This window comes from Centruroides sculpturatus, unplaced genomic scaffold, assembly GCF_000671375.1.
Source record: "Centruroides sculpturatus isolate CEXI.00-Female unplaced genomic scaffold, Cexi_2.0 scaffold1046, whole genome shotgun sequence".
Classification (NCBI taxonomy): Eukaryota; Metazoa; Arthropoda; class Arachnida; order Scorpiones; family Buthidae; genus Centruroides; species Centruroides sculpturatus.
The window spans coordinates 268,932-280,568 of record NW_019385209.1 but is presented as its reverse complement, the minus strand read 5'-3'; the positions used below and the strand labels follow the sequence as shown (position 1 = coordinate 280,568).

Genomic DNA, 11,637 nt, shown 5'->3' with positions numbered 1-11,637 from the left:
GGGCAGGGTAAAAAATTAAGACAGCGTAAGCGCAATTATTCCAAATATTACAGGTTCGGACAAGTAAATAATTTTAAGAGTCCTGCCACAAACAATCTACGTATTGACTATAAATATATTTCAACTCCGATTTTGATATTATTAAAAATGAATTTTAAACCCTAATTTAAAGATTCTTAATCTAATAAAACATAGAGTCCCATTGGACGTAGGCCCCGAAAAACAGATCCGCCTCTGATCGTGTGTCATATCTTGAGGAGGATCAGATTAATGACTATTGTGCTTATTATTAGCATTTACAATTTATTTTATAAAACTACCCTACCCTGAATATTAAGATTTTTGCCATTTTATAATAATTGAAAGTAAAGTTATTTTTGATACAATATAGTAACAGATGGCGTTACCAAATCTTGCCGAGAAATTTAAGCAACTCGTTGCTGGATTTATTTTATTGCTCAAGTCATATTTTGTTCTTTGGATGAAAATTAACTTTTCAATAAATGTATTTTCCAAGTTTACAAAAAAAAATTAAAAAAGAATGTTTTAAGAAAAATTGTTGAATACATTTGACGAGGACTGTCGAAAAATATGGTAGAGTCCCTAAATAACGTCCACAGTAAAACGGAGAGAGGGGTTATGAAAGCCGAACAGGGGGAAAGAGGAATTGAACTTCAATGGAGGTCCGTTTTATTTTATTATATTTTATCCACTTTTTGCATTTTATTATTTATATAGTGATAAAAGTTTTACGGGAATTTGAATTTTGTTGGACGTCCAAAGAGGAGAGGGGTTACGGAAACTTGGACAAACTGGGACAATGGAGAAGGGAGAGTAAAAATTTTAAGAAAAATGCGGACGTAATTTATAGAGAGCCACATTTATGAAGTCCGGCCAGGGCTACATTTACCACGAGGTGCAAGTGGGGCCTCACTTTAAAACTTCACTCTTCACATAAGTGGATTGTTTTTTATATAGCTTTATCATTTAAAATTAAACTACTTTACTTTTTTAAAATACAGTAGAGCGTCGATTTTCCGAAAGTCAATCATCTGAAAGAATTCCAGTCGGCAAATTTAAATTTTTGCCAGTGCTGTGGCGCTTCAATCTTTGGCTATGTCTTGGGCTACTCAAATATTTTACGTTTTTGATACTAAATTAACATCTAAAATATACTTTTTTATTATTTTTATATTTTTCAATATATTTATTTTGTTTGTACAAAATAAAAAAATAATTTTTAACGATACAATAGTCTTTGTAAGGCGATCGACGAAAATTCAACGCGAAGCGACACGCAACGGAGAAAAATTTCGACATCAGATACGTTAAATTATTTTTTCATACGTAAATCAGTTATCCGGACAACCCCAGTCCCCAATTGATTCGGAAAATCGACGCTCTACTGTATTAAATCTAGGCCTATAACGTAAAAATTAGAGGCCCTAAAAAATTTGAATGGTTTTCAGAAGTCTCGGAGCTATAGGGTCATCAGTGTCCAGGGAAAGATTGATTTCGTGCTATCAAAAACCTATTCGTTATATAGAAATACTGAGATTCGCTTTGCTGATTTACGCTCTTCGAGGTTAGCACCCCTGGCATTTGCCTCTTTTGCCAGTTCCTGGATAAAAATCTAGATAATAATCATTCTTTTAACATGAAACCTGAATGAAAAATAAAATTCGGGAAAAAACTTTCATTAAGATGTTAATAGTTAAATTTTAAACATAAATAGTTTAACTCGTTACATACAATTTAAGATGCATTGTTACTTAATTGAAATGAAACTTTGACTTTATATGAAATAAGTTAAGGTAATTTATTTTCATTATTTTAAATATTTAAAATAGTTTTCCGGAGAAACTATACAAGTTTAAAATAACAATTTTAGGCAAACCTCGTAATTTTCAATGTTTAAGGTTTTTGCCTTTTTTTCATATTTACTTTTAATTGTCATTTCAGTTTTGCCGTTTTATAATCCATTTGGAAATATGCAGTGACTCAAAGTCATTAGGAGAATGAAGAAAGAAATGTAATTAGAACTTTTTAATTTTTGAATATATATAAATAAAAATCTGTTTTTATTAGTTAGTTCTTAACAAGAAATATTATAACATATTTATTTCACTTAAGGATTGCAATTTAGAACAGAAAAGTAGAGAAACAAAATCTACGTAACGATGGTCAGGAACAGATCACTCACTTCAATTTTAAATTTAATTATACCAAAAGATTGAATATTTCAATATTTTATTAGGTTGTCTTTTCTTTCTAGCACAGAATTCAATCTGTTTGGCAGATTGTTTCGCATAAAATATGAATAAATATATCAATTTCGCAGCATAAGGAAGTATGCAGCAAAAATTCAAGCGGTATTTTCTACAACTTACGTATGTGACTAGTTTTTCCGAAATGAATTTAGTAAAAATTAAAACGAGGAACCGGCTAACAGACACATCTAAATAATTTAAAACTAGCAATGACTAATATTTAACTAAATATTTTCAATATATTACGTTTACATCACTTCCAGAAGCTAAATTAAGTATAACTATGCTAATTTATAATTTTATATATAAATAAATAATCGTGATTTAGCGGAATTTTTTCCTTCTCTTTTTTTCTTGTACGCAGCCCGCGTCAGTTCAAAAGTTTTGAAATGCAGCCCTTACATAGAAAAAAGTTGCCCATCCCTGATTGAACACATGCCTTTCACTCCCACAGGCTGCGATTTATGCCAAAACTATAACGTTTTCTTCTCCATGTTTTGGCTTTGTTGGACGAACTGTGAACAGAATTGGCCCAAGTTAAAACTTGGGCCAATTCTGTTCACAGTTCGTCCAACAAAGCCAATGTTAAATTTGCAGTAGACTGAAAACATTACAGCTTAACCTAGTCGTAATCTTTTATTCTCTGTTTCATATTATAGGTAAATACACGTAATCAGTGTAAACGTCCACAATAATAAAACAGTTTTATTCTAATTTAAACTTATTTTTACATACAATTTCACCTTCTGTATAGATATTTCTCGTATAGACATTTTTTAAAAACAATTCTTAAATAATTCGCAAATGACAAAAATTCAAACGGTATTTTATTCAAATTCGTTCGAGACTGCATACTATAATACCAAAAAACTTACTAATACACCTTATCTTGCAGCCGAAGTTTATTACTTCTAACGTTTTCGGTCTTGTTAAAAGACCTTTCTCAAGAAAATAAAGCAAATAAAATAACAAACTGTATAAATCGAACGCTTAGTACAACGAACAAGCTTTTAGAATATTTTTGAACTAACCTATAATCCGTTGCAAAGTGAAAAATCACGCCAAAACTTGCAACGGATTATAGGTTAGTTCAAAAATATTCTAAAAGCTTGTTCGTTGTACTAAGCGTTCGATTTATACAGTTTGTTATTTTATTTGCTTTATTTTCTTGAGAAAGGTCTTTTAACAAGACCGAAAACGTTAGAAGTAATAAACTTCGGCTGCAAGATAAGATGTATTAGTAAGTTTTTTGGTATTTTATTCGTTTTCAAACGGTTCATCACAAATAATTACCAGAATAGATTTCTGAAAAATTTATTCGTATTCGTATTTTGGTAAATGTGTGTACACTTTATCTGTAAATCTATATCTATATTATTATTATTATTATTATTTTATTATATATATATAAAAATGGACGTGTGTGTCCCTATATTTCACTTTTTAGCCAAAACTACACATCGCACATGAATNAGATATGAGGCTGAAAGTGGTTGAAAGTGGCTTTCTATTTCGAATGTTTTGTTCGAATTTGTTCGAATTAAATTCGAACATAAAATTTGAATATTGGTTCGATTATAGAACGATTGTAAACGTTCCAGAAACGTTGAAAATAGTTCGTTTGACTGGACGTGAACAGGAGACGTTCAGAAATAGAATCGGAACCATAGAATGAGAAAACGGGTAAGATTGGCTATAATGTAATTATCTTAATCTTCACTATCGTTACTTTTTGTCCACAAATAAAAACCCAGCGAAGCAGGTCTTTGCAGCTAGTATTAAATAATTTTAAAATAGAATTTATATATTTTAGAAGATTTAGCACAGAGAATAGAAATTTTAATCAATGTACAATACACATTGAATATGAATTTGTCTGATATTTAATTAAAATCGTCTTATTTTTTTTCATTTAGGTAATCTTCACCCTGAAAATACAAAAAACAAACTGAATTTTGTTCTTCTCCTTTTTAATCTTGCAAGAATGAAATTTATAATTTATTCTTACGAATTTGTATTTTACATGTTCCAACGTTGCGAGTTTATCTTATTGAGAAGGAGTTATGAGGGGAGTATACTTAACATAAGTCTTTTAAAATACAATATTTTTTTTCTAATATGAATTTAACATATTATACAAGTTTACATTTTACAATACAAATGAATAAGAATATGAATAATATATTCTAATATTAAAATTCATGTAAAATTAAATTTTTTACAATTTATTTCATGTATGTTGTTGTTATTTTCAGTTGTTCTCTGGATGAAACATTGGATGAAGTTTTCAAGAAAATATTGTCCAAGATTATAGAAAAAATTGGATATTAGATACATCGCATTACTTACATCAGTGCTCTTCATTTAAATATATAAAAGAAGCAAAAGGTCTACTGCAAGGATACAAAAGGAAACTTCATGAAGATATAAATACCTAAGAACAATGTTTTACAGAAATTGTTTACTTTAATATGTCATCCCTGATTAGCTGTTGTTTAATATATTAGTAACATAATATATTTGTACTCGGTCATTATAATCTCTAAAATTACTTTATTGTGTTTTGATGCAGAAATTTGCCTTTAGATATAAAAATTATTATTTAATTAAATATTCTTATTGATTTAATTAATTTTTTTATTTAAGATACTTTTTATTATACATCGATAAAATTTTATTTAAAACAATTTTTTAATTGCAGAGAAAAGGAACCAAAAGAAATTTTCATGTAAACACTGTAAGAAGAATTTCACAACTAAACAACGTTTGCAAATTCATGAAATAATCCATACAGGTGAAAAACCTTACAAGTGTGACGAGTGTAAAAAGAAGTTTACACAAAGATCAAGCTTAATTACACACCTTCGGATCCATACTGGAGAAAAGCCTTACAGTTGTGACGAGTGTAAAAGGAAGTTTACACAAAGATCAATCTTAATTACACACCTTCGGATCCACACTGGAGAAAAGCCTTACAGTTGTGACGAGTGTAAGCAGAAGTTTACACAAAGGTCAAACTTAATTACACACCTTCGGATCCACACTGGAGAAAAGCCTTACAGTTGTGTTAAGTGTAAAAAGAAGTTTACAACTAAACAGAATTTACAAACTCATGAAAGAATCCATACAGGAGAAAAGTCGTACAGTTGTGACGAGTGTAAGCAGAAATTTACACAAAAGGAATGCTTAATTAAGCATCTTCGGACCCTACACAAACAAAAGCCACATTAATGTTAATTACATCCAGCGAAAATTATTTGAAATCATAAGTAAATTATAATATTCGCACTTTGAAATTTCGAAGGAATGTTATTTTAAATTTCTATTGATGTAGAATGATCGAAAGATGTAAGCAAAAGTGGTTTTAAAATAAAATGATGTTTTTCCAATTTTCGAAAAGTTTCATCTAAAAATCATTACAATATTCAAATTCAGACGTAATTCTTTTTAAATTTTATAATTATATTAAAAAAAGTAGCACTTCTGTCGATCTCGGTGTTTTTTAGCACATGCTTTTAAAACAAAATTTAATATTTTCGAATGTGCTGAAATTTTCTAATTGCAATTTTCTGTTTGAACGTACAGTACAAAACAGAGTTTATTTTGTAGAAATTTGTTCAAAACAGATTTCGTTATTAATGGATCACATTATTAACTTCATATGAATACCTGAATTGTTAATACATAATTACTGTTCTTATGTAAAACTTTCTTGAAAAAAAATTTATTGCCTCGACACTTGCCCGTATTAATTATAGGTAAAATTTATTAGAGCAGTAATTAAGACAGTGCACATTTTGCTCTAATTCATAATATGGGAAATTTTCATATATTCGAACTGTAGTATTTGTTCCGGCCACAGATATACAAATTGACATGTTAAGGAATTTGTTTAGATAGAAGTGCCTCCAAACCACAGTAAATTATAAATATATGTCGTTAGAAACATTTGAGCAATAGTAAATTCCTACCGTAATAAAATATTTTGAAAGAAAATCTTTACACATACATGACACTGATACCACGTGTTTTATATACAGTATCTATATATTATGAAACTTTATTAGCATGTTCAAAATTCCCTTCATTTTTTGACAGAAACGCTATCGTGTTTATAACCCATTCTTTACATCCGATATAAAAAAAATTATGCAATAAGTGAATTTAAATATGGGCTGCAATTTAAAAAAATTGTTAGACCAATAAATTCTTGCTCTCGTTTGCCTGCCTGTCTTTGTCTGTTCTATCTTAACCTCAAAAACTAGGCTGGATGGCCGCGCGGTCAAGGTGGCAGCCTACCGCCTTGGGGGACCCGGGATCAAATTCGGACGGGTCAAGAAATCCCCAGTAATTTTTTCGGGGGGTGATCCGTTCCGATATGTCGGGCCCCGTTTCTCACCACCTGGTTGCTCCATTGTGGGCCTGGCCAAACCCATAATGGGCCGGCTATAAGAGGCCCTCTTAGTGCCTACAGGGAGGAAAGAGTATTAAAAAAAAAAATACTGAAAGCATAGTGGCAGGAGGTCTTGATGAACTATATACGCACTTCCGCTTTAGACCAGAAGTCACGTTATTTCAATTCTATATTTTCCTTAGAAAACGAGTAAGATAACCTGGGGCCATATTCTGGTCACTTATCTCGTCTATTCTTTCAGAGATAGTGGTTCTTCGTCTATGTTGTTGACGACACAATTCTATTCGGTTGATTATAAATGTTCAGGTTATCTGCGGTATAGAGTTTTAACCAATGAAATTGTAAAATTTTCGAAAATGCAAAGTATGTAATTATAGACCACATGGCAAGGAAAGCACGTAATTTTGACGAAGTTGTTTTTTTTTGTTCTATAACATTTTTACAGATTGTAATGTCAATTTGTCTTTTAACAAATAAAAATTTTAATAAACTAAGTTAGAAAAGCATGCGGACTTACTTAAGGTGAGATTAGATGGTAATATTTCGAAAAATATTTAGAGATAGTTGAGATTAATTAATATCATATTCAATAATTCAGTAATTGATGTAGGATAATAATAATAAAAAAGGAATCAGTGAGATTTCCGAGTAGGCACTGGAGAAAACTCGGAAGCATTTTTTCTCTCAAAATATTCTTTCCCGAGATAGAGAACATTCTCTAATACGATTGTACAGCGCGAGTAGCATCCAGTCGTCCATATTGGATATAACGAAACTATCCTCCCGTCTCTGAGAGGGGAGAGAAAAAGTTGTCCAGAACCGCGTTTGGAAAGACCAGATGATCTCTCGAGAGGTAAACAAATCATTAGCCAATCAGTGACGTAAACACCGTCTCTCGTGTCTGAGAGACAATGGGCAGAATACGGTCCCTGCACGGCTACATTGCTAACAGAAACAGTATAATGTACTGTACAGTACATGGGCAAATTACTGGAAACGCTGAAGACGTTGAACACGTCTACTGACAAAACAACTGAGGCAATGACAGTGTTACAGTAACCATGAGGATAAAGGGAGGCAAAATGCCATTCCGTAGACAGAAAATCAATAACGGGGCTGTCTTTCTATATTACTAACAGAAACAGTATAATGTCTTTCTATATTACTCGTACCAGTGGCGTGTCGTCCTTGGAAGCGGTGGAAGCGCCGCTTTCCTTGTATTTTCTAAAATATAAATACATATTGAGCGATTATTTTCATATTTTAACGTATTTTGGATTAATTAAAATTAATATTTTATTATAACCACATTATGTATCTTATTACAAATTTCTANTTAGAAAAGCGTGCGGACTTACTTAAGGTGAAATTATATGGTAATATTTCGAAAAATATTTAGAGAGACAGATAAGATTATCATCATATTCAATAATTTAGTAATTGATGTAGGATAATAATAATAAAAAAGGAATCAGTGAGGTTTCCAAGTAGGCACTGGAAAAAACTCGGAAGCATTTTCTCTCTTGAAATATTCTTTCCAGAGATAGAGAACGTTAGTTCTCTAATACCATTATACAGCACGAATAGCATCCAGTCGTCCATACTGGATATAACGAAACTATCCTCGTCTCTGAGAGGCGAGAGAAAAAGTTGTCCAGAATTGCGTTTGGAAAGACCAGATGATCTCTCGAGAGGTAAACAAATGATTAGCCAATCAGTGACGCAAACACTGTCTCTCGTATCTGAGAGACAATAGCCAGAATATGGCCCCTGCACGACTACTTTGCTAAAAGAAACAGTATAATGTACTGTACAGTACATAGGCAAATTACTGGAAATGCCAAAGACGTTGAACACGTCTACTGACAAAAAAACTGAGGTAATGACAGTGTTACAGTAACCATGAGGATAAAGGGGGGCAAAACGCCATTCCGTACACAGAAAATCAATAACGGGGCTGTCTTTCTATATTATTCGTACCAGTGTCGTGCCATCCTTGGAAGCGGTGAAAGCGTCGCTTTCCATGTATTTTCTAAAATATAAATACATATTGAGCGATTATTTCTAAATTTTAACGTATTTTGGATTAATTAAAATTAATATTTTATTATAACCGCATTATGTATCGTGTTACAAATTTCTATACTACATGTGAAAAAAACGATAAGATTGCTATTGTATATTCGAATATCAGTGGTGGAATGGAAGCGCTGTATTGTCGAATACGGGACAACTTCCAAGCAGCCAGATTATACACATTCGCTTTACAGAGCACCAACCTCAGGCGGTTTAGCTGGTGGGAGCTACACACCAAAATATCGTATAACGCTTCCAATGATTCCATCCAGGACTGGTTCTGGGCTGTTAGCCACCTGCCTGCTAGGTATTTGGCCGTCCTTGGCCCATTATGTGAATCCCGAGTAGATTTATAACTTAATTAATCCAAACGATAAGAATTTACTGGTATGTTTTTATGATAGTTCTGTATAGTTGACAGGAGTTTTAAAAAAGTGGTGTGTGGCTGTGTCCGGGACATGGCCGAGTGTTTTACAATACGTGTACATTAACGGGTAATATTTTTACTTTCCCGGCACTGCTTCACCCTATCATATGGTGTTTTATGGGTATCACTGAATTGCTCTTGAGAAGCCCTTTCCAATCGTATACTATTTCTATATTTTCATTTGGCTTTTCGACGAGTATAGGCCAACATTGTATTAAGTTTTCTTAATTTTCAACCTTAACACCATATATATATTCACCATAACTATTCCACACTAATGTTTTGTGTACGCAATCGATAAATATTCATGAGAGCTGTAAATTGAAATTCAAACGAGTGTCATAGCTTCTCCGAGTCAAAATGTATACTAAATGGAAAGTATGTGACGTGGCAAAATAACCTCAAAATGACGGCGCTTTCCCCTCCGCCATGCACGATGCATCACAGTCCCCGTTCAACTTAATGAATTCTTTGATCCTTTAACTATCGAGTGGTGTAATTAAATTTTGGATGTAGATGATAGATATGTAATGCTGCAATGCCAAATATGAGATTTGTTTGTTAATAACATATTTTCAGTTTTGTTTACTAGAAAAATGGAAATTTGAATGGATTGCTGCCACCAAACCATCAATGCTATTATGATGTTCATTGAAGTCATCAATACATAGTAAATAAAACTAGGAAGATCATTTTGATAGGATGGGAGAAACCACTAGGGAATTAAAACTGCAGTCTGCTCTGTTGAGGGCCTAGTACTCACAAAATAAGAGGAATTAAAAAAACAAAAAAACAAAACAGACAGTCTAGCCCAACAATGAACGGCTAACTAACCAAATGCTTTGATGATTGTACATTTGTCAACTAGAAGTATTTACATGAAATGATTTATTGGGGTGCTCCTAATTGGTGGACGGCTAAGTAAACAATACAATGATTCAATTCTGGTACTTTTGAAACCGTGCTTGTAGTTATTAGTAGTTATTGTGTTTNTTACAAATTTCTATACATGTGAAAAAAACGATAAGATTGCTATTGTATATTCGAATATCAGTGGTGGAATGGAAACGCTGTATTGTCGAATATGGGACAACTTCCAAGCAGCCAGATTATACGCATTTGCTTTACAGAGCACCTCAGGCGGTTTAACTGGTGGAAGCTACACACCAAAATATCGTATAACGCTTCCAATGATTCTATCCAGGACTGGTTCTGGGCTGTTAGCCGCCTGCCTGCTAGATATTTGGCCGTCCTCACCCCATTATGTGAATCGCGAGATTTATAACTTAATCCAAACAATAAGAATTTACTGGTATGTTTTTATGATAGTTTTGTATAGTTGACAGGAATTTAAAAAAAGTGGTGTGTGGCTGTGTCGGGGACACGGCCGTGTGTTTTACAATACGTGTACATTAACGAGTAATATTTTTACTTTACTGGCCACCGCTTCACTCTATCATATGGTGTTTTATGGGTATCACTGAATTGCTCTTAAGAAGCCCTTTCCAACCGTATACTATTTCTATATTTTGATTTGGCTTTTCGACGAGTATAGGCCGACATTGTATTAAGTTTTCTTAATTTTCAACTTTAACACCATATATATATTCACGATAACTATTCCACACTGTTTTGTGTACGCAATCGATAAATATTCATGAGAGCTGTAAATTGAAATTCAAACGAGTGTCATAGCTTCTCAGAGTCAAAATGTATACTAAACGGAAAGTATGTGACGTGGTGAAACGACCTCAAAATGACGACGCTTCCCCCTCCGCCACGCACGATGCATCACAGTCCCCGCTCAACGTAATGAATTCTTTGATCCTTTAACTATCGCGTGGTGTAATTAAATTTTTGATGTAGATGATAGATATGTAGCTGCAATGCCAAATATGAGATTTGTTTGTTAATAACATATTTTCAGTTTTGTTTACTAGAAAAATGGAAATTTGAATGGATTGCTGCCACCAAACCATCAATGCTATTATGATGTTCATTGAAGTCATCAATACATAGTAAATAAAACTAGGAAGATCATTTTGATAGGATGGGAGAAACCACTAGGGAATTAAAACTGCAGTCTGCTCTGTTGAGGGCCTAGTACTCACAAAATAAGAGGAATTAAAAAAACAAAAAAACAAAACAGACAGTCTAGCCCAACAATGAACGGCTAACTAACCAAATGCTTTGATGATTGTACATTTGTCAACTAGAAGTATTTACATGAAATGATTTATTGGGGTGCTCCTAATTGGTGGACGGCTAAGTAAACAATACAATGATTCAATTCTGGTACTTTTGAAACCGTGCTTGTAGTTATTAGTAGTTATTGTGTTTGAATTACTACAATGATTCAACTGAAAATAAATACCATTGTAATTATGAATGCAAGATGCATAAGTATCAGCTTGCAATCAATTTGATGATCTTGATACAAAGACACATNG

The 11,637-nt window shown here is 32.6% G+C and overlaps 1 protein-coding gene across 1 annotated transcript; it reads left to right on the top strand.

The window, feature by feature from the left end:
* Positions 1 to 591: 591 nt before the first annotated feature.
* LOC111636135 (gastrula zinc finger protein XlCGF49.1-like) lies at positions 592 to 5,653 on the top strand. The gene is made up of 4 exons (XM_023381313.1): positions 592 to 619; positions 739 to 860; positions 2,162 to 2,183; positions 4,951 to 5,653. The coding sequence occupies exons 1-4, from the start codon at positions 592 to 594 to the stop codon at positions 5,499 to 5,501; spliced, it is 723 nt and encodes a 240-aa protein (XP_023237081.1). The 3' UTR covers positions 5,502 to 5,653.
* The last annotated feature ends 5,984 nt before the right edge of the window (positions 5,654 to 11,637 follow it).